The sequence below is a fragment of the Rana temporaria genome, chromosome 3 (genome assembly GCF_905171775.1).
Source record: "Rana temporaria chromosome 3, aRanTem1.1, whole genome shotgun sequence".
Lineage (NCBI taxonomy): Eukaryota > Metazoa > Chordata > Amphibia > Anura > Ranidae > Rana > Rana temporaria.
In genome coordinates, this window is record NC_053491.1 from 222,664,245 (window position 1) to 222,688,328 (window position 24,084).

Genomic DNA, 24,084 nt, shown 5'->3' on the forward strand with positions numbered 1-24,084 from the left:
TGTCACCCCCTTCCCATTCTTTCAATCAAAATGCAAATGATTAGCAAAAAAAAGAAACACACAAAAAACATTCAGCTATGCCTTTTATCAGTCCCACTGCACTCAGGTGATACACTACTCACAGGATGAATCTGGCCACGAAAAGTGCTAACAGACAGACTGAATCCTAGTTTTAAATTACATTTGAAACAGTCCATTTACATTATGTCACAACACAATGAAATAATGTCACTTTTCACATACCCAACAAATTTGTTTGATTATACCTGGCTTCATTAAAATGTTTCACTCATTTGAGAATCATGAAGGCTGCCATTGCCAATATCTGCTTTTAAAAATGATTGTTCCCCGTTTGTCATGCTATAGCTGAGGCTTTAGAGTTAACAAAGCACCTTGTCCTTGTGAAGTACTATACTCATATAAAATACTACCAACAAAAGGTGCAAATTGCAATAGCTTATAATCCAAAAACTATTGAAAGCTGCTCATTCACTTTCTATGAGTTTCATCTTTAATATATTCTTCATTTTTTTTATTTTGCGTGCAGGATATAAATTACCTTATTTACTGTTTCTTTAATCTCAGACACTGGCAAAGATACATTCTCATTGAGAAGTAAGGTAGAGATAATACTGAGAAGTTTGTGACAACAAGATGATGAAGTGTTGGGAACTTGTAACAATGTTGTCAATGTCTAGGAGAAAACAAAATAGAGATTAAAGGAGATTTTTGTGAAATGTTGAGAAGGGTAACAGTTAGAATGAGACAAATTTACCTTAGACACCTGTTCTGGATGAGGAATCTTTGACCCTTGACCATGTTCCACCAGAATAGAATAAGCTTCTAGTAGCCTTTCTATCTGATCTGAGCATTGTGTACTGTGATTGGCATCTGTTTTACCCGAAAGCTGCAGCAGAGATTCCTTAAAAAATGAGAAACAAATCAAGAAAAACATTTGTGAATTTTCAGTTTTTTTAAAGATATTTTAATAGTTATATCTACCCCCAAGCACCAGGTTCCTCCTTCTTATTGCCTAAGCCACTTACAATCCCTATTCAAATGACTTTAGTTTTATAAAAAAAAAAAAAGATGACATGGAAATAAAAATAACCCCAATTGAGAGTTATACAAGAATAATCCAATCCCACTGACAGCTTGTAATTTCACAGTTGAAACTGAACCAAACTCAGTGTGTATAAACAATGCGTTTTTTTTATTTATTTGTACATACAGCCCATTTGAATACGATATTTTACATATTTATTATACAATTCCACTCCGTAACTGTTTTTTGGTTAACAAAACTAAAATAAATTTGTTTCTGACAAAGACATGGGGGCTGCCACTGCTACTTCCCATTCTGCAAATGCTAGTTTCCTAGCTGCCACCCTGCGATAACAGTCATTTTAAATAATTGAAAGGATTTCCTTAACTGCTTGCCGACCAGCCGCCTCAGTTATATGGCGGCAGGTCGGCTCTGCTGGGCGAGATCACGTAGCTATACGTCATCTTGCCGAGCAGCCAATAGGGGCGCGCGTGCGAGCGATCCTCCGGGCACGAGCGCCCCCCGCTCACCCCCGACTCCGGCGATCGCCCCCGGGCACCTGCGATCGCTCGTTACAGAGCGAGGAGCGGGAGCTGTGTGTGTAAACACACAGCTCCCAGTCCTGTCAGGGGAGAAATGCCTGAAAAGCGATCAGACATTTCCCTCAGTCAGTCCACCCCCCCTTCAGTTAGAACACACTCAGGGAACATACTTAACCCCTTCCCCGCCCTCTAGTGTTAACCCCTTCCCTGCCAGTGGCATTTTTATAGTAATCAATGCATTTTAATAGCACCGATCGCTATAAAAATGACAATGGTCCCAAAAATGTGTCAAAGGTGTCTGCCATAATGTCGCAGTACCGAAAAAAATCGCTGATCGCCGCCATTACTAGAAAAAAAAAAATAATAAAAATGCCATAAAACAATGCCCTATTTTGTAGGCGCTATAACTTTTGCGCAAACCAATAAATAAACGCTTATTGCGATTTTTATTTTTACGAAAAATATGTAGAAGAATACGTATCGGCCTAAATTGAGGAAAACATTTTTTTTTTTATATATATTTTTGGGAATATTTATTACAGCAAAAAGTAAAAAATATTTTTTTTTTTCAAAACTGTCGCTCTATTTTTGTTTATAGCGCAAAAAATAAAAACCGCAGAGGTGATCAAATACCACCAAAATAAAGCTCTATTTGTGGGAAAAAAAGGACGCCAATTTTGTTTGGGAGCCACGTCGCACGACCGCGCAATTGTCAGTTAAAGCGACACAGTGCCGAAACGCAAAAAGGGGCCCGGTCATTGAGCAGCAATATGGTCCGGGGCTGAAGTGGTTAAAAAGTAATTAGTGGGAGCTTTTGATAACCCTAAAGGTGCCATTATTCTGCCACACATTAAAAATAGCACAACAAAGACTGTCATCTTCACATATTTAACCATACCTGAATATTACTAAAAAGTGGCTCCATGTGTTCGCCGTTAATGTAAAAAGAAGCAGACTCCACAAAATGTTTCAGTGTCTCGCCTACTAAAGTCCAGGGCAACTGTTCTTCAGTTTCTGTCACTGGTCCAACTTTCTGTAAAACCAGTTGCAAAACCTGCCATATAGAAATAAGCATGTAACATTTACAATAAACAAGCCATGATGGTTCTAAAATAAAGAAGCAAAAAAAATCAAACCCTAAAAACAAATGTGTACCTTTGTACCGAGAGAAAATGTACATAAGGTTTACAGTTAAAAAAAAAAAAATAACATGATCCTTTTTACTTACAGAGCTCTACAAAACTAAGGTATTATGGCTGGTACACAGTATAAGAAAACCGGGTGAACGATCATCTGGTTTTCCTCCACGTTTAATAGCAAGTCGGAACCAAAGGTGGAAATAATGTACAAAGATTCTTGTACGACAAAGGCTTTTTTCTGTTATTGTTCATTGTTCCTGATCATGGGAAGTCTTTTGTATCCGATTTCTCTTATATGAAAACAGTTCTTAAACGAAAATTGTCTGTTCACATACGAGAAGAATTTGAGAATTTGTACCTTCGGAAATTTTCATTTGCAAAATCGGAATCAGATGTTGAAAGTTGTGTACACTCTATATGAAAATGGAAAAACCATGCTTCGTACGGAATTTTTCTTCCGATTTTCTCATAGTGTGTACCCCACTTAAAGTGTAAGTAAACACCCCTATCATTTTCAGCCAAGGAAGCTGCCATTTTTGCCTCTGTTTAATCAACAACAACCATGATGCTGCACATGTGATCAGTTATGACACTAGCCATTGGATGATGACAGTTTGGTTGAGAGCACAACCAATGGGAGCGTTACATTTCCGGCATGTGTTGGAAATGAAACTGTTTTACGGATGGGTTTACTTCCACTTTAAGTTGTACTTGTGCATTTAGTTGTATGTATGCATTTATAAAAAAAAAAAAAAAAGGTGATATCCTAGTTTGCAACATTTACATGCTATTTAAACAGAATTTTTTTTTATTTTGGCCTACCTGTTAAATGTCATCTTCTTGTGACCAATATAAGTTACATTGGTTAAATAGCAGTTCATTTTATGCTTGTGCCTTACATTCACATAATTTATTCATACATTGCATCTAATAATACATAGTTACCTTTTTGGCACAGGAGTGAAACATATGTCTGACCCCCTTACACATCTCAAATAGGAGCTGCCCCAAACCTTCCACCTTCTGGGGATGTTCATTAAGGTCCAGGAACATGAAGTTCAACAGTCCACCTAAATCAGGCACCTTAGACCAAAGTAACAAATTTGGTTGGCAAAAAAAAACACAAAAAGATAAGAATTATGTGTTTATAAGGTCTATATAAGTTACATATGACTGTTTATAAAATCAACCTAAGGCACATAAATGATTAATGATGCACTGTGGTTATATTAAAATTGTTTAAACATGGCATTGAAAAAAATAACATTTATAATGCTTAACATTATCTTGGAGAGCTAGAGGCACTCTGTGCCCCCGTGGCTCAAATGGGAAAAAGTAATGTGGTAGCAGCTGGAAAGAAAGTGAACACCAGGGAGATGCAGGAATCTGACAACCTCAGAAATTGTCAGATTCTAAAGACTCTAGGGGCACCTCTAGCTCTTCAACAGAGTGATTGGATTCAATAGAGGCACCAAGGGTTCCACTAATGTTTTCCCAAAGCTGTATATGTTTAAACTTTTTAAACGTAACAGTATATCTTTACCAAGTTCTATGTATGGAGGGTATCTGCCAGACAGGACTGTGGCTATATTAATTTATAAACCTGTATGAGAGTGTGTTACATCTCCAGTTTAACCACTTGCCGACCATAATACGTAAACATAACATTTTGGTTTGCTGGATTATGGCCGAACATATCAGCCATAACCCTAGTATTGTTTTAACCCCGGTATTTTTTTTTCAGCAGGTGGTTGGCTTACTCTAAAAAGCATTCCAAGAGGCTCATATGCCGCTGAAACTCTTTCAGAAGCGGCGGGAGGGGAAGCTGGTAAAACCTTTTGACAGACATCTCTCAATTCTATCAGTTGCCCGCAATAATTTTACATCTTCAACGATCACAGTTTGGTTCACCGGATTTAATGAAAAAACAGCCTGTAAATGATCAAACTACAAAACTTCCATATCTGTCGGAGTGGAACTTGTTTACCTATTTTCCACTATACATTTTGCATTTGAATACAAATGACCCCAACAGAGAATATGATAATGTGACAAAGGAACACTACTTTGTTTGGCTGTGCAGCTCCTGGAGGAGAGTGACTAGTCATGGGTGACTTACCTTCCTCATTAGGAATGCAAAACTCTCTGCAGCAAAATTTCGGATGTGTTCTTTGTGATGGGCAAGCAGAGTGCTGTATAAACTACAGTATAAAAAAAAATATGAATTCAGGACGATTGCTTTCTGCAAGGTAACATTTATTAGACAATTATATATTCCTTTATATGTAAAAAAAAGAAAACTACCATTATACCACAATAAAATTATTTCCAGCCTCAACAATAAATCAAAAATAGATAAAATTGTAGTTTTAACAAGATAGTTTAATCTCCTCTTTGAGGGTAATATGTACATGTTCCCTTTTGCTACTGGGAGACATGCCACTGGAGGGCACATATATTGGTCTTTCTCCAGTAACAAGTGTGTCAAACTCAAATTTCATTGTGGGCCGCATAAGCACTATGGTTGCCCTAAAAGGGCCGGTTGTATCTGTAAGACTACGTATGCAGAGTTTAGGAGTATGCTGCATACAGAATGCAGAGTTCAGGAGTGTGTAAAATACATTTCAGGAGTACGCTACGTACAATGTGCAAGGTTTAGGGGTGCACTAGGCACAGAGTGGAGAGTTCAAGAGTGCGCTAAGTGAAGAGTTCAAGAGTGCATTGTTTAGCTCTCTTTCACAGGCTGTCCACATCTAACTTCCACTCCCCCTCCTCTGCACCACTCTCCCCCCATCTCCCACCTCTGCACTCACCTCCCTTCACAGTCCTGATCTACACCTCCACCCCCCCCCCTAAAAAAAAGAAGCTTCCTCACACATCTCACCTACCCCAGCCAGGCTCTAGTACCTCCCGGCAGAGTAGGCTCTGTCTCTTTCTCTCACTTGCACGGAGATCATCGGTCAGCATCTGTCCCCACCCTGAGTCCTTACAGGGCAGGCAGGGATCTGACACGGCCAGGAGCAACTGAGGGGAACGCTGTCCTTATAAAAAAACATAAGGTTTCTGTGTTTACAAGTGACAGTAGTGAGCGGGGAGTGAAGGGTGAGAGCTGGAGGTGGCGGAACCGAGTTGTGTGTGCATCCTGTCCCCATCATAGAAGCATTAACCTTGCATTGTCCACTTCCCAAGCTTAGGTGTCTCCCCCTTGTCCTGTCTCCAAAATATGTGATAACCCTTCAATGTCCATTCCTCCGTCCATGTGTATTATCTCCTTAGCATTTAGTCCTCAGGAATATATGTTAACCCGTAAGCATCCAGCTCCTTTCTCCTGCACATACTATCTTCTGCCAGACCCTCAGCACATACTGCCTGCAGTCATTCTATTTGCATTATTCTCCAACATATGTTGCTTCCTAGGATAAGTATTCAGTACTGTTTGCTATATCCCAAACATTTTCCATTCTGGAACAGGCACACTTAAAATACCAAACGTAAAAAAATAAATAAATAAAAAAACACAAATTGCATCTTTCTAGGCACCTGTATATGGTAGGCATGTCCTTCACCATCATCCTCCAAAGGTACTTGTACAGATAAGACAAGGATGTAAAGGCCCATTCTATCAATTGAGTGTCCTTTGTTTCCAATAATGAAGAAATGGCTATGAAAAAATCTTTAAAGTGTGGATAAAAGTCTCCCTGCAGATCTCGAGCCAGCTGGACCACCAGACTGTATGGAAAAAACAAAAAACAAGTGTTACATTACCATATCAGAAAAAAGTTAAGGAGATTCTATATTCTGTATTCTTCATTGTAATATACCTAGAACTCAGTTCAGCTGGGTCATTACCCAGTTAAGACAAACTATGCTAAGAGTTAAAATAAATGTAAAATAATAGATAGCACCAGGTGAGGGGGATCGGCACTGCTCTGTGCAAAAACCATTGCACAGAGCAAAAAAGTATAACATGTACGTTTGTTTTTTTGTTGTTTAAAGATCCTTTACAATTACTTTAATGCATAATAAACCTTACAGCTCACTCAACTGTAATATGTTTTTAAACCATAATTCTACTTGACAGGGAATTACACTTCTTGAGCACCAATCCCCTCCATCATCCCACTAGTGGGGTAGTCTTTCCTGTGCAGCTCAGCCTCTGCTCCAAACCAGATAGGGCTCCTCTTGCTACACAACGTTCTTCAGATATTAAGGAGAGTTCAAACTTGACCAGGACAAGCAAAGAACGAACTCGTTACAGAAATAAATGGAGTTTATAGAGCATATCTATGGATCAAAACCCAACTGTGATTATTGTGAAGTAGTTTGTGTAGGTAGTACCAACCACACCGCACAGCAAGGAACATGTGAGGGTGAGTACACTACAGCCCAATATGTATAACTTTGCTAATAGTAGAGTTATTCTAAGCTGATCACATCCTTGCAAATCTGTTTAACATTGTCCTTGTTCGCAGTAAAAAACACACACTTTATCCAAAACTAAGAACAAATGTTTTAGATGAGCATAGTATACACCCACATGAATGCATCACATGCATACAGCTAGAAAATTTACATTTTAGACACAAATTAACCCATACAAATTATATCTAAAAAGAAAATTGGAGCATTGTCTACACAAAGAAAAACAAAAGCCATTTGGTATTTTAAAAAAAACGAAAATAATTACTTCAACTGCACATTTGGGTTGATTTAAAAAAAAATTCAATCTGGTGCAGCTGTGCATGGTATCCTAATCCAACGTCAGTTTGTTCAATTAAGCTTTGACAAAAAAAATAAAAAATTTAAGTCGGTCGGCTTCTATGCAGAGCTGCACCAAATGTTGGACTCTCCAGTTTTAGTTTTTACAAGAGAAGACAGTGATTCCCATGTGTTATATTACAGCAGGAATTGTATACATACTCAAGCAGAGGTTGGTAGGCAAGGCTGTTCTTTACTTGTAGGTGGGTCTTCAGGCTTTGGACTATGGCATTCTGATTATAAACCAGCAGATGGAATGACTGGCACTTATTGGACACTTCTCGGTAGAATGTTACTGGAAAAAAAAAACAGCCATCATTACATTCGGATTACTAACAGTCTAACGGATCCACGTTATAGTATAAAATACTGCTTTAAGTTCATTTGCATTCCACACTTAAAATATGAAGAGTTTAGCACAGCATTACAGTCTAATGACCTTGAACACCAACATGCTGATAAGGGGTTGCAGAAAGGTGTCCAGATGTCAGGTATGGACACAAGGTAAGTACGCCCTCAAAAACAGAATATTTGAAGAACATTTACTATTTTCGAAACTTCTCACTAGAGGATCACATTTACCCAATAGTCAACTTGTAAAACTGTTAATACATTTACCTGTTTGGGGACTTATTTATTAAAACGCTGCAGCATTTCTGTTCCCAAGTCGTTACAAGTATTCAACCATCGTATTAGTTAAGTACTCCCCACCTGCTCTGTAGAGACATATTAACCGGTGGAAGCAACCATATCAGCTGGTGGGGTAGGAAAAGTATAGACCATCTGCTGTGGCTGGAGAAGCTGCAGCTTTACAAGACACAGGCTGCCAGAAAGGTAAGTATTCATTTTTAAAGCGGAGTTCTACCCTAAAAATTACCTATTAACAGCTTGCCTTTAATGTAAAAAAAAAAAAACATTTTTTACTCACTTCCATCTGGCTGTTACTAGGCAGATTTTGTAATCTGCCTAGTTCCTGGTAATAGGTGGTTCAACTTCCTGTCCTAAGACCCCATTGCCTCCTGGGAAATGATGACACTCATTTCCCAGGAGTCTCTGGGCATTACTGTGCCTAAAAATCGCCCAGCATGCACCTCTCCCTGAAAACCAGGAAGAAAAAGGAATTGGGCTTCACATGCCCACACATATGATGGATACGGCCACAACATGAGCTGGAGGATATAAGGCAAGTGTTTGCAATGATTTCTGGAACGATTCGGGAGAAATAATATGTTTTAGGGACTATTTAATGTGATTAATTTTAGCTTGCAAAAAAAATTTTAAATTATGCCCTGAACCCCGCTTTAACATTTCTTTTACACGTGACCCATTGGGTAAAACAGAACCTCTGGTGACAGAGTTGCTTTAAAGCTAAAGTGAAGATTTAAAGAAAACACTAATTAATGCAGTTATGCATTCATATAAAATAATGAAGTGTATTTTTAAATGCAACTAGTGTAAGTACCTACATTTGACTTAGTATCAGCCTTCTGTAATTCCTTATACAGCAGCACTGAGCCTGGAAGTGGGAAGGGCAGCGCTAGCAGCCAATTAGGTGTGCTGAATGCACATGTGCAGAAAAAGGAACATGCTGACCAAATAAGAGCACAATATGAAATATATAGTGAGCATGTACTCCATTTTAAAACATATATTTCCATCGTGGAGAGTCGGAAGTTTGCCCCACCCCCTTTCCCTGCAGCCTTTTGGGACACATCACAGGTCCCACAAGACTGTGGGACCATTCACAGAGTGAGGGCAGCTCACACACATGCAGTAGGAAACAGGCCGTGAATCTTTCCCTTACTTAAAAGAGAAGTATGGGTTTTTCTTTCCCCCCCCCATTATAATTGCCTAGGTGGATCCAGCATGGAACCGGTGCTGCATCTGTCCCCCGGCGCCTCTGCACTGAGAACCAAGCCATCCAACACCGCCGATGGCTCGGTTCTTACAGCTCCCCAAGCAGAGAGCTACTAACTATCAGTCAGCAGTTTTCCGCTCTGCCCCCCACGCTCACTGGAGCGTTGAGCTGTGGAGGGGCGGAGGCGGCCTCTGGCTCTCAGCGGCTCACTGAGAGGCCAAGACGGGTAACAGTCCAGGCACCTGGCAGATACAGACTTTATTGTCGTGATGACACGGTGCCTGGACTGATTTCCGTGATGTCAGCAGAGAGCAAACTTCAGTCCGCTCTCTGCTGAAAACGGGTTCGTTTTGCACTCCTGTGACCCATAGAAAAAGCTCAGCCAAACAAGCTCAAGCTGCACTTCTCCTTTAAGATGACGGTGCCTGCACCCAAACCCATTGAAGAATCTGCTTCGGATGAGGACATCACTGGATCCCTGGACGGGTAAGTGTCCTTATATTAAAAGTCAGCAGCCACAGTATTTGTAGCTGCTGACTTTACATTTTTTGGGGGGAGACTGGAGCTCCTCTTTAAGTTTCACATTATTACTGTTGTTTAAATCTCTATGGCTATTATACAGGATTTATATTGCGCCAACAGCTCGCGCAGCGCTTTACAAAATAAAGGCGTACAGTTACAATACAATTCCAGAGACGTTAGAGGGCCCTGCTCGTTAGAACTTGAACATTTCAGCCAAACGCTATTCAACTGACCAAGGACACTTCCCCAGAGGCCAGTATGGGTGCACCCTTACTGGACAATGCAGCTATGATGGTATGGAAAGGTAGACCTCATTAATAGAGATGAGCTTGGGCGTGTTTGGATCCTAGTTCGAACCCACCTGAGCTATCCTCGCTAGGAAGCCTTCACTGCACACCACCCAACATAAGTGGCTGAGGTATATCCTACCCCACAGCCGCACATATACACGTGGCTATAGGGGGGGGGGGGAGGTGGGGGCAGGGACATCAGATGCTTATGCCATGATAACCTGCTGGTGGGACAGCTTAGGAAGGATCTGAACATGCCTGAGCTCATCCTGCTCAGTGACTATATGAAATCAGAGGGGCACAGAAAAGGATATTGTAGATAACAAAAAGGTAAGGTAATAGCAAGCAGCAATGCTGTCTTCATTTGGTGCAGAATTTACATTTCAAAATTATAAAATGGATAATTGGTTCCCCTTTATTGCCATCAGTGGATATCTCCTAAACAAGTGCTTTACATTTTTAGTTCTGCATCCATAGTAAAAAAAATAAAAAGTTTATCGGAAAAAAGTGTTTTGATTAAGTTATAACCTCAAGAGAGCTTAATTGTGTCCTGGGTCTGTAAAATATGTACATATTATATGAACCAGTACTTTATTTGCACAATGCACCCAACACCTTTTAAGTGCTATAGCACAAAAAGAAAAAACATGGGTGTCAAAATGGGACACCCCCAGTCTTACTTTGTTACACACCTACTTGTGCCTACAGTTTTCTCAGTTACCTTAACTTGAGGCTCTATCTGTACTTTGACATCTCTTTTTGTAAACTCAATAAAAATCTTTTAAGCAGAAAAGATGCATAACAACCATCGACTGAGTCACTAACGGCTCATAAAAAACACATCCAGGTTTTATTAAGGTGATTACACAGAAGTAATAATCCATACTTCCTTAACATCCCATTTCTTGCACCAAGAATCAGGTCATGACTACATTTCTCCTGTGAATGAACATATACAACTACTGATTGTCAATATACAGGTTACAAAATGATATACATCCATTAAATGCACATGAGTAACTCTAACCTCACAGAAAGACACTTTCATCATCTCATGTATATTTATCTATACTTTATGTTCGTCAATCTAGTTAAATAGGCATGACCTAATTCAAGAATAAAGCAACACACAGGGCAGATATAAAAAAAAAGCATGATATTTAATGCAGTGTGGTGTTTTTTTTAAATAATTAACTGTATTTCTACAAAGAACTAGCACAAGTAACCTGAATTTGTCTTGATTTCAGCCTCTTCGTCCATAGGAGCCAATCAGGCTCTACTTCACGCACATGTGCTAACAGGGAACAAGCAGTCAAGAGAAAAGGATGCTTTCTCAGGGGGCTGATGCTGCTTCACTGACCCATCATCAAGCTGGGAACGTGTTCTGATAAGCTAGTCTTTAATCAAGCTGTAATGCTGCTGCAATGATTATTTAGGACTTGGCTGTGCTTTCTGGCATTTAATCACAAAACCAACGACATTGAATTACAAATCCTTTGGCAGGTAAAACAGTTTCCCTATGTATTTTCGCAGTCTATTTAACGAAGGCTGAATGACACAGCTCAATGGTGTTACCAACATCTAGCAGAAGCTGAGGTCTAAGGCAAGGTTCCCAAAAAGCTCTATCATTTTGATGTCCGAATATCATCTCTACATGCCCTAATACCTCGGCTGTCTTCTGCCGCTTCCCTAGTTATAAGGCTTTAAGAAGAACAGCAAGCAAGATTCTTTCTTGCTTTCTTTCACCTGCCCTCTATCTAATGCATATGTGTGGAGGCAAAAAGGATAGGCTTTAATGTCCCTACGCCACAAATATGCATCGACGGACAGCCAAGTTTTCTATGCTGAGCGCAAGCGCACTGCATGCTCCCAAGCACATCGACTGAGCAGTCATAGACAGCTCTCATTCTCTCATGATCGGGAGGTGACAGGATAGATTCCCAACTATGTGACAGCCACACTCCCCGTATAGACCCATTTAGTGAAATGCCTATGCTGGTTGGGAAGGAGTTAAGGCAAATATTTGTTTTTCTGCTGAGGAGGGCATGAAATGAGGTAGATCCTCTTCTAACTTCTAACCTCTTCCTCAGAACTAAGGTTTCAACGATAAGGAGCATTTGCACGAGTACTTGTGCTCGTGCAGATGCTCAGATACCGAGTACCAGTACCTTTGCTGTGCGATTTGAGCCCATTCAAAATGAATGGGCTCAAATCGCACGGCAAAGAATCATGATTTGAACAGGATTGCGGTGCGATTCCTTTCTGACTCCAATGCAGTTTCCCGCACCGGGACTGCAGCCTGGGTTCACACAGGAGCGGTGCGGGAAACTGCATTGGAGTCAGAAAGGATACGCACCACAATCCTGTTCAAATCACATGTGATTGTTTGCAGTACGATTTGAGCCCATTCAAATCGTACCGCAAAGGTTTCGGTACTCGATATCGGCGAGTACTTAAGCACAAGTATCTGTACTCGCCGATAAAAAAAAAAAAAACAGTATCGGTGCAACTCCACTCAGAACCTTCAGTGGGTAGGGAGTAGTGATTGCACCTCTTCATCTTTACAATATGCTCTATTCCTGGATAATATACAAGGACTGTATTGTGTAGGGTTTTCAGTGGTCGCAAGTGCTCCTCATCATACCCAGAGATTTGCTTAACTGTTGAAAAAGCTACGTGCAAGGAAGCACCAATCCGCTAACCAGAAAAGTGAATGATTTCACCACTGCTGAAATCTGTCAAACAAGTTACAAAGGAGCTTGAAGCAGTAACGGATTTTAGAATAGGAAAATCATATACCTCACTACCTTTAAATCAGTGAGACATCTCACCTTTTACCCTGAACATGGCATGGGCAAACATGGGTATGCTCCTGACTGAATATGTATTATCCGTCTTGCCAAGATCCTTATATTTAAAAAAATAAAATAAAATGGTCATACAGATATACATACCAAAATTCTCTGTATGGTTCAGATCCCGCCATTTCTGCAATCCTTCATAGAAGTACGTCTCAACATCCTAATGCAAGCAAAGGATACCAAAATCAGGTACACACTCTTAGAAGATTTTAGCTTTACAAATGCACAAAGAGAAAGTACTGAGAGAAAACAGAAAGCTGCCAATGCCAATCATCTATTGAAAATGCTTGTTGCTTTGTCTTCTCTGGACTCAACACTTGCTGTGTCACTGACCTGAAACATGCAAGCAGCTAGTAAAATCACAGCAAAATCTAATTTCTGAGTCACATACTTATTCCAGGTCAGTGACTGAATGTACTGAAGCCTCTGGGAACAACATAACAATCGTAAAACTAGTATTCTCAAAAGGAGAGAGTTCAAAGAGCTAAATATTTCTTAGTACAGTTTTTCTTTAACATGGCGTATATAAATGGAATTTTAGCAGCCATTGGCCACCAAACACAACAAGGGGATCATCTTTGCTGCAACCATAAAGAAAAGCATTGCAGCAAGTGAACACTCTTATTCGCTGCCCTTGCAGCTTAAGTGAGGGCCAATGGGGAGAAGTAAAAAACATGACTTAACTGCATGGGTTTTACCCCGACCCCCCCCAGTGTAAACCAGCCCTCAGGCAGTGATGGAAAAACTTCAACTATTTTTATAACAGAAATTGAAATTAAGTGATTATGAAGCTGGCAAAAGGTTAATGTGGTTGGTACAATTTTTTTTCTTAAAATAAAATGTTATACTTACTTACTGTGCACAGAGTGGCCTCTTATTTCATCTGCTGATGCTGTCGCTCCTCCTCTTCTCTGGGTGGCCCCATAGCATAGTGCTGTGGTGGCACTCATGCAGGTATCCAGACGCACAAAGCATGGCTCGGAAGCCCCTGCACCCTTCTGTGAATGAAAGCAGCAGGAGCCAATATTCAGCTGACAGCAGGCTAAAGCCCACTGTTGGCTGACGTCGCTGAGCTAGTCCAGGTTCTGTTGAGATCCCGACTTTAATGTTGGGATTCACCAAGATGCCTGGACCAGCAGCTGGCTCAGCCGCTCAGCGAGGTGCAGACTCAGAGCAGCACTTTGAAGCACTTTTGTCAAGTCATCAAATGTACTGAGAATTTTCATTCAAAATGACCAACTTTACTGGTGATAGAATCCTGACATCTGCCTCCTTCTCCCCCTATGCTCTAACTTTTTTGTTGCATGCATAGTTGCTTGAATCTCAAGATATGCCATTCCTATTTTGCTATACCTACCACTCAAAGTAAAAAAATAAATAAATACAAAAATAATTAAAAAAAGTGTCTTCGGTTTCATTAAATTGCAATCCCACTATTAAAAAGCTCAATACATCTTTGAGTAAATTATTTGTGTTACATTTGTATTTATAGCACTGTATAAAATATTTATATTCTCCCAATACAGGCACAGCACAACTACATTTTACCCACATTTGGAATTTGGGCCTTAGTACAGTTAAGTCAGATATAAAATATGCAGGGCACACAAGAGAAATAGAAATCCTTACCTCTGAATAGCTCTCTGTTCGGTCAATACGGTGTATAATATCAATGTTCACATTTGCTAGTCTTTCTGAAAAGGTCTGGAACTGCAGACAAAAATACCAAATATGAATGATCAAACAACAATCAGAGTATTTATTCTCAGCCTTTTGATGCTTCTATGTATCATATGCATTTGATGCTTCTCAGCCAATCATGTTTACACTTTTCAATGATTGCTTTCTTTCAATAACCTTACCTAATGCATTGGCAACAAAAAGCCCCCTTCAGAACATGCAATTGTTTCAATAAAGGGCAGTTTGCAAAGGTTGCACTGTAACTGATGACAGATCTCAACATATATGACTGTCAGATGTGTGCATACAACATGCCACATTGCTTTGCCTAAAACATCTGTTTTAGGAAGTATATGGCCTTATTCAATCAAGGCTGGGTTCACACCGCAGCACGGAACTGATCAAAGCAGGAGTCCAGTGCGTCTCCATTCACCGTTTCATGTCCAAATTTAGCCCGAATTTTGGGCTGAATACGGACCTGAAACAGACCAAAAGACGCACAGGACTCCTGTGCAATTCACGCTGGAGCCGCTCCAGAGATGTGAGAACCGGCTCCATAGAGCGCCAGTCAAAATCTCCTGACATGCGAATTGCATCCAATTCGCACTAGGATGAACCCAGCCTTACACAAGACACCGGATTTCCTGCGGCAAAAATCACAAATGTGTGCAAACAGGCTGATTGGAGCTATGGCCGTTTTCATGTGTTTGCACACCTAGCAGGTGCCTGGGTTAGGGGCAGATGATCCTTCCTAAGCCCAGGGCTGGCCATCTGTCCCTAACCACAGGTAAATGCTAGATGTGCGAATACATGTGAACAGAGAAATGTGGCTCTCGTCAGCTTTTCATTGCTTTGTACGGGCCAAGCAGTCGCTGCAATTGGCTGTCCTGCCGTATTCGCAAGTGTGAATGAGGCTTTATGCTTACAGGCTCATTTCTGTTGCAGGGACCCATAGTAACCAATCAGAATTCCCTCGGCTGACATAAGACACGCACAAGAGGAATTCCAACTGACTGCTAAATGGTTACTCCATAAGTACAGGTGTACCTTTGACAGAAAAAGAAAAAATAAATAAATAACCACTGTACAGGTTTCTCCACCCTCATTATTAGATAATATATAGTATTAGGAACTGAGTTGGGCTCATCCATTGATCCCAGTAGAGTTTGTAGTCATGCCTGTATAGAGATATGCAGAGTGTCTTGCAATGTACTGCTTATGGGGTCTGATTATGGCTTGGGATGAGCTCAAGTGTGTTTGGATTCTCATCCAAATCCAGGTGTGCAAGACCACCAGGAATCTGTCAACTGTACTGTGCCAAACATTCCCCACCTTACAGCTGCATCCATACAAGAGGTGTGTACATGTGCGGCTAATGTGTTGGCCACAGATAATAGGCCCAACACAGATGACAGCTTCCGGGTGGGCTTGAACTAGAATCCATACACACCAGAGCTCGTCCCTAGCCAAAATCAGACCCCATAAGCAGTACAGTCCCCCTTTACATTGCTCAACTCTCTGCACTTTACTATACAGGCATGGCTACAAACTCTGAGCCCAACTCAGTTCTTTCATTCATCTGTATAAAGCTTGTGGTTGCAGTGGAGAACAGACACCGGGGGGAAATGCAGTGCCCACACAGGGGAAAGTGAGGCAGTCTAAGGGCCCATTCACAACATGTCTGCATAGATCAACACAAGCTACGGACCAGTTCACAGCATGAATTTCACAGGAATGCGCTGTATGTTTCTGTACGATTCAAATGCAATCTGGGTGCTGTGCGATTTCAACAGGCGGAAATTGCACTGGACTGCACCAAGAATAGTGGATGCACTACTTTATAAAAGCCACAGGGGCAAATCGCATGGCACTACTACTGTACCATGCGATCCGGTTCAGGCAAACACATTTGTGACCTGTGTTTGGGGTGTGAGTAACATAACAGTTAACATTGACACCTGCTGCAGATAGCAACTGCAGTGCGTTTTAAATGCTGTATGGGAAACGTGGGTATCCCGCATAACGCTCTGGAGTGAACGAGCCCTCTCTGCACAAATGTTTTCTATGTGACTCGTTGAGATGTGTAGCGTCAAAGTTTAAATAAGCAGCCGGTTTATGCACCGCACCTCACGACGCCTTACAATCTCCCGCATTTGGCTGCGGGCTCCCAGTCACCCGAGAGCGCAGGGCGATCTCCCAGCTGGGCCTGTCACTCACACACAAACAGAGGACAGAGCTGCCGAATGGAGTACGGCCGCTTTTGCTGCTCTGTCCTCTGTGGCCAGGGGAGGGGGCGGGACAGAGCCGGGGGCGCTCTGCTGGTGGATACTGATGGGGGTGGCACTGTAGAACACTCATGGGCTGCACTGGTAGGCACTAATGAGGTGACACTGATGGGCACCGATGAGGTGACACTCATGGGCTGCACTAAGGATGAGCTCTGGCGTGTTCGCATAGAACACGTGCAGAGTCCGCCAGGAAGTGTGCACGGCGCTGCGCTAATAACAGCCAGGGAGACATTGTCCCGATCTCTGCAGCCGAGCATCGGGACAATGTCTCCCTGGCTGTGATTAGCGCAGCACCGTGCAGACTTCCTGGCGGGCTCTGCACGTGTTCTATGCGAACACGCCAGAGCTCATCCTTAGTGGGCACCGATGACACACATGGGCTGCACTGGTGGGCACCGATGAGGCGACACACATGGGCTGCACTGGTGGGCACCGATGAGGCGACACACATGGGCTGCACTGGTGGGCACCGATGAGGCGACACACATGGGCTGCACTGGTGGGCACCAATGAGGCGACACCCATGGGCTGCACTGCTGGGTGGGCCCTGATGAGGCGACACTCATGGGCTGCACTGGTGGGCACCGGTGAGGCGACACTGAAGGACACCGATGGGCTTTCCTGGTAGGCACTGATGAGGTGGCATTGATGGACACTGATAGGCTACACTGGTGGGCGCTGATTGACACCGATAGGCTGCACTAGTTGGCACTGATGAGGCGCCACGGATGGTCACTAAGGATGAGCTCTGGCGTGTTCGCATGCTACACGTGCAGAGCCCGCCAGGAAGCGTGCACGGCGCTGCGATAATCACAGCCAGGGAGACATTTCCCGATCTCTGCAGCCAAGCATCGGGACAATGTCTCCCTGGCTGTGATTAGCGCAGCGCCGTGCACACTTCCTGGCGGGCTCTGCACGTGTAGCATGCGAACACGCCAGAGCTCATCCTTAATGGTCACTGATAGGCTGCACTGTTAGACATCGATGGGCTGGTAGGCACTGAGGAGGTGGCATGGATAGACACTGATAGGCTGCATTTAATAGGCACAGGTACAGCTGTAAGTAGGGGGGGGGGGGGTAGGGTTCGGCGCCAGCGCAAAACATCACCTCCCTGAAATGAGTTTTTGCAGGTTGGGATGTCTGGCATAGAGTGGAATAAAGTGTCATTTTGAGATACTCCAATAAAGTAACAATGTATGGAACCACCCTCCCTGCTCCCACACAACATACACACATTTTATCATGTAATAAAGTAGGCCTGGTTTGGGGTATAATAGCTAATCTATACAGGGTGTACTTTGAGATCCAGCAAGAAGTCATAAGTTAACCCTATTTCCTCTATATCGGGATCGAACAGTTCCAACCTGAAACATCATAAGCATATGACAAACACATAACATGTGACCACACATGGTCTGCTGTTTGCTGTTCACAATGTACAATGTAATGTTACAAAGTAGCTGACACAAGCTGCAGACTAAGGATCAGAAATGAGAGTATAGTGGCAAGAGTACCGCCTAGGCCTGCTGAGACTTCTAGTTCCACAAGGTCTAGACTAAACTATAATACAATTACGGAGATAGCTCCTACATGCTGGTGCCCATAGAAGCGATCACTGTAATAAGCACTATGGCAGTACATACCTTAAATGTGTTCTCAGACTTGTGATGAGATGATTTCGTCTTCATGGTTCACAACAACCGTAACTCCGTATCGATCGCAAATTGACTGTAATTCGTATTATTATGTTATGGCTGTTTATGTTTTGATTTCTTGCACATCCCCATCCACATTAGACACACGTTGCTAGACACTGGGGGCCGCCATCTTTGCCGGAAGTGACGTAACCCAGACGCACTTCCGGAAACCCCGAACAGCTGCTTTGTTGCCAACCACATGGCGGAACGCTGTGAATTCATGCGCCATGTTGTGGTTGGCGGACTTTACAAGCCGCATACATAGCATCGAAGCAGAGACAAGATGAGAAGAGTGGAAATTCATGCAGGAAGAACAATGCAGCACACCAAATCACATTTTTAAATGAGTTATAAAATACAGTGCTTTATAAAGAGAGCACTGAAACATGTTAATACCCTCTATTATATACAGATAACTTTCTCAGAGGACAGTTTAGCATTGAAACCATAAAATATTTTAGACAACATATCATTTACATGAGATCAAATCTTCATCCAAGACATACTAATGTTTTTTTTATTTTAGATATGGCTAAATAAAAATTGATGAAAGTGATCGTAAAGCTGGATACACACTATACAACTTTTGTTGTTTGATTTCCTTTAGATTTACCTTTACCTTCTTTTAAGCCCTGTACACACGATCAGTCCATCCAATGAGAACGGACTGAAGGACCGTTTCATCGGTTAACCAATGAAGCTGACTGATGGTCTGATGTGCCTACACACCATCAGTTAAAAAACCGATCCAGTCCAACGCGGTGACGTAAAACGCAACGACGTGCAGAGAAAAATTAAGTTCAATGCTTCCAAGCATGCGTCGACTTGATTCTGAGCATGCGCGGGTTTTTAACCGATGCTTTTGCGTACTAACCATCGTTTTTGACCTATCGGTTAGGCGTCCATCGGTTGAATTTTAAAGCAAGTTCTACATTTTTGGACCGAAGGATAACTGACCGATTGGGGCCCACACCTTCAGTCCGTTTCCATCGGTTTTGACCGACCGTGTGTACGCGGCCTTAGACTTTACCAGTGCAAGGGCTTGCATGATTGCATACAAACTGAAAGTGTTTAGGTTTGACCTCATATATGGTTTTGGTAAATCTAAAGGAAAAAATCTAAAGAAAATTGTATAGTGTGTATCCAGCTTAAAAGCCAAGGCTTTTTTTCAGAGAGTAGGTGCAGGAACTCTGCCTTTCAAGTCTCCTTTGTCTTCGAGCATCCTCCCTTTAATCCTTATTCCTCCCCTATAGACCTCGAGCACCCTGCCTTTATTCCTCCCCTATAGACCTCGAGCACCCTGCCTTTATTCCTCCCCTATAGACCTCCGAGGACCCTCCCTTTATTCTTCACCTCCAAGCACCCTCCCTTTATTCCTCCCCTATAGACCTCGAGCACCCTGCCTTTATTCCTCCCCTATCCACCTCTGAGCACCCTTCCCTTATTCCTCGCCCATCCACCTCCGAGGACCCTCCCTTTATTCCTCACCTATTCACCTCCAAGCACCCTCCCTTTATTCCTCCCCTATAGACCTCGAGCACCCTGCCTTTATTCCTCCCCTATCCACCTCTGAGCACCCTTCCCTTATTCCTCGCCTATCCACCTCCGAGGACCCTCCCTTTATTCCTCACCTATTCACCTCCAAGCACCCTCCCTTTATTCCTCCCCTATAGACCTCGAGCACCCTGCCTTTATTCCTCCCCTATAGACCTCGAGCACCCTGCCTTTATTCCTCCCCTATAGACCTCGAGCACCGTGCCTTTATTCCTCCCCTATAGACCTCGAGCACCCTGCCTTTATTCCTCCCCTATTCACCTCTGAGCACCCTCCCTTTATTCCTCCCCCATCCACCTCTGAGGACCCTCCCTTTATTCCTCCCCTACCCACCTCCAAGCACCCTCCCTTTATTCCTCCCCTATCCACCTCCGATCATGCTGGTGATTGACGTTTTGACAAAAAACAAGCTCCCCCCGTCGCGTAAGCCGCGCCACGATTGGCGAAAGGAGCCGAACGGCGAGTCGGCGCTATACTGCGCCTGCGCATCGCCGTTCGGCTCCTTTCAGCAATCGTGACGCGGCTTACGCGACGGGGGGAGCTCGTTTTTTGTCAAAACGTCAATTACCAGCATGATAGGAACGCCCACTCCCGCGGGACTCGCAACCCCGAAGCCACGGGTGAATATGCTGTATCAAGGTATGTACAGCATAAAAAAAAAACTAACAGGCATAATCGTATTGTAATGTGGGGGGCCAGTGTAATAAGAAAAAGTTGTTTTTAGGGTGAACCTCCTCTTTAATGCTCATTTGCTAAAACAAATTCTCTTGTAAGGTAATGCAGAAGAATTAGCATTAGCTGCAGAAGAATTAGCATTAGCTGCAGAAGAATTAGCATTAGCTGTATGGAAATTAGTATTAGCTGAACTAGCTTTCTGACATAGGATTATTTATATATTTTATTTTTGTTAGGGTTAAGGTGTTAATACTACTATTACTACTAATAATATTAATAATTAATTAATAATAATAAATAAATAAATGTAAAATAAATACACAATAAAAATAATCATAAATAAATAATAAATAAATTCAATAAAGAATACTAAGTAATATTAAAAAAATTATTAACCCCTGATCCTAAACCTTACCCTAACAAAAATAATAATAAATGAATAATACTAATTAAACAAGAATTAAAAGCTAAAAAAAAAAGCTGAAATACCTAGCAAAAAATGATGCAACAGATTATAGTGTTTTCTATTGGCTGATAAAAAAACTCCAAAGCTCAAAAACTTTCACAAGTCACGCATAAAAAAAGCGCCCAAATTGGCACAAAAAACCCTGGGAAAAAAAGCCACCATAGCTCTTTGATTTGCAACATTTTAACAGCTCAAAGAACATCCACCATTTACGTTCACTGCAAGACAAAGAAGCCATTATGCCTCCATTGTATTATAATGCCGCGTACACACCATCACTTTATGTGATGAAAAAAACTACATTTTTAAAAACGTCAATTTAAATGACCGTGTGTGGGGGAAAACATCGTTTTATGTCTTGTGAAAAATGACAAAAAAAAATTGAAGCATGCTTCAATTTTATGTGTCGTTTTTTTCCAAAACGTCGTTTTTTGTTTCACAAAAATTGACCGTGTGTAGCAAAAAACTACGTTTAAAACGACGTTTTTAAACCCGCGCATGCCCAGAAGCTAGTTATGAAGCTAGCTTCAATGGAAAAAAGTGGTGAACGTAACCTCGCTTTGCTAGAGCATTGTGAAAAAACGATGGTGTGTAGGCAATGTCGTTTGTGAAAATTGAAGTTTAAAAAATGTTGTTTTTTACTTCACAGAAAATGTCGTTTTTTCCCATCACATAAAGTGATGGTGTGTATGCGGCATAACTCTAGCCAAAAAACCTCACTTCACCCATGCAGTTGGCTGTCTACTGATGGAACTACACTGCAAATGTACTTTTTCACATCTCGGTGACATGCATTGCAATATTGTTCTCTTTAGTGGTTTATTGCTCTGTCTAATTTTCCCAGGCTCAATTTATGCAAGGTGACTTTTAGTTTAGTAACAGATTCACAGAAATGGATGACAAGTATGCTTCTCTTAACTTGTTTACCTACACTAAACACATGCATGATAAAGAATGTATCTATCTATGGATACATCTTTAAAGCCTCATGAACATGGGTCCTTTTGCCCATAGAGCATGAAAAATTGTTTTTTTGGATGCCAGCAAGGCACGGGTGCAATGTCCACCCTGCTGCCAGTAGCCTGTCAAACTCAATGACGTGCTGTAATACACAGCATATCTATGCTGCTGTATGATGTTCTGTGCAGTACTCATATACAAAGTTATACACATACAGTAACATACTGTATGCCCCAAATGCAGAAATTCCCAAAAACCCTCTACCCCCACCTACACATACATCCTCCAAAGCGCATCAAATAGTGGATGTGGGTAAATTTCACTAACAGGGTGCATGGTACTGATTAGTACAGTTCAGAGTTTGGGGGGGGGGGGGGTTACACACAAATAGGTCGATTCAGAAAGAGTTAGGCCGGCTTATCAGTAGATAAGCCGACCTAACTCCGAATCTACGCCGCCGTATGTTTAAGCGTAGGCTCAAACAGAGATACGCTTAAACATATCTAAGATAGGCCAGCTTGCGCCGTCCTATCTTAGATTGCAATTTTTCGGATGGCCGCTAGGTGGCGCTTCCATTGCGGCCGGCGTAGATTATGTAAATGAGTTTTACGCCGATTCACGAACGTACGCCCGGCCGCCGCAGTCGAATTACGTCGTTTCCGTAAGGCCTTAGGCGGTCTAAAGTTATTCCACCTATGAGGTGGAATAACAATGTTAAAGTATGGCTGCCGTTCCCGCCGCGAGGTTCAAATTTTTTACGTCGTTTGCGTAAGTCGTCCGCAAATCGGGAATTACGTCGTTTAAGTCCACGTCAAAATCAATAGGCCCGTACGGCGTACTTAGCCGCAATGCGCACTGGGAAATGTAGGCGCCCGGCGCATGCGCAGTAGCAAAAAACGTCAAAAAACGTGAGGTCAAGCCTCATTACCATACAACATGCCCCCCTCCAACCAATTTGAATTAGGCGCCCTTACGCCCGCCGCGATTACACTACGCCGCCCTAAGTAAGGAGGTAAGTGCTTTGAGAATCATGTACTTGCCTCTCTTACTTAAGGCGGCGTAGTGTAAACACGCTAGGCTACGCCGTCTTAACATTGCACGGCCGTACCTGAATCTACCTAAAAGTGCAGAGTTCAGTGCTGTATGCAGAGTTCGGGGGTGTACTACGTACGTAGAGCAGAGTTCAGGGGTGCACTGCATGCAGCATGCAGAATTCAGAGGTGCGCTACACACAGAGTGCAGAGTTTAGTCTTCTCTCCCAGCGGCATACCTCTGCTTTCCCCATCCACATCTCAGTTTCAACCCTCTTCTTCTCTAGTATCTCCAAACACATTGTAGGTGGTTTCCGCCTCTCTCACTTGCAGGGAGATCATCCAGTGGGGTTGTCGGAATCCGCACTGCGCTCTGGGAAACTGCATCTCACTTGTCCCTATCATGCAATCATTGGGTACCTCTCGAGAGGTAAGATCTGTGGGCGCCAAGCTGTCACTTGTAAACACAGAAGCTGGACACATTTACAAGTGATAGTGGTGAGAAGGGAGCAGAGGGTCTGAGCCAGAGGTTGTGGAACTGAGTTCCACCACGTTCCAGCTGAAAAAAAGCCCTGCCGGTAGTTGTACTTTAATAACCATGGTCATAAAAAATGTATTTGCATACACCAGAAAGATTTTAGTCTCACTATGTACTGTACCATTTACAACAAATGTAGCCATTTGGTTTAATGTCTGTCTAATGACAGTGGGCTGGATT

At 42.4% G+C, this 24,084-nt stretch overlaps 1 protein-coding gene across 1 annotated transcript in view; it reads right to left on the minus strand.

Moving 5' to 3' along the window:
* UTP20 (UTP20 small subunit processome component) overlaps positions 1-18,831 on the minus strand; it is a 117,719-nt gene extending 98,888 nt beyond the window's left edge. Inside the window, exons 1-10 of the mRNA XM_040344316.1 lie at positions 18,627-18,831; positions 14,645-14,725; positions 13,109-13,175; positions 7,647-7,779; positions 6,267-6,455; positions 4,846-4,927; positions 3,672-3,809; positions 2,486-2,641; positions 776-922; positions 560-694 (exon numbers count right to left, since the gene is read on the minus strand). Of these exons, the coding sequence (XP_040200250.1) occupies positions 560-694; positions 776-922; positions 2,486-2,641; positions 3,672-3,809; positions 4,846-4,927; positions 6,267-6,455; positions 7,647-7,779; positions 13,109-13,175; positions 14,645-14,725; positions 18,627-18,671 (1,173 nt within the window). The 5' untranslated portion in view covers positions 18,672-18,831. The remainder of the gene's footprint in view (positions 1-559; positions 695-775; positions 923-2,485; positions 2,642-3,671; positions 3,810-4,845; positions 4,928-6,266; positions 6,456-7,646; positions 7,780-13,108; positions 13,176-14,644; positions 14,726-18,626) is intronic.
* Positions 18,832-24,084: the final 5,253 nt, after the last annotated feature.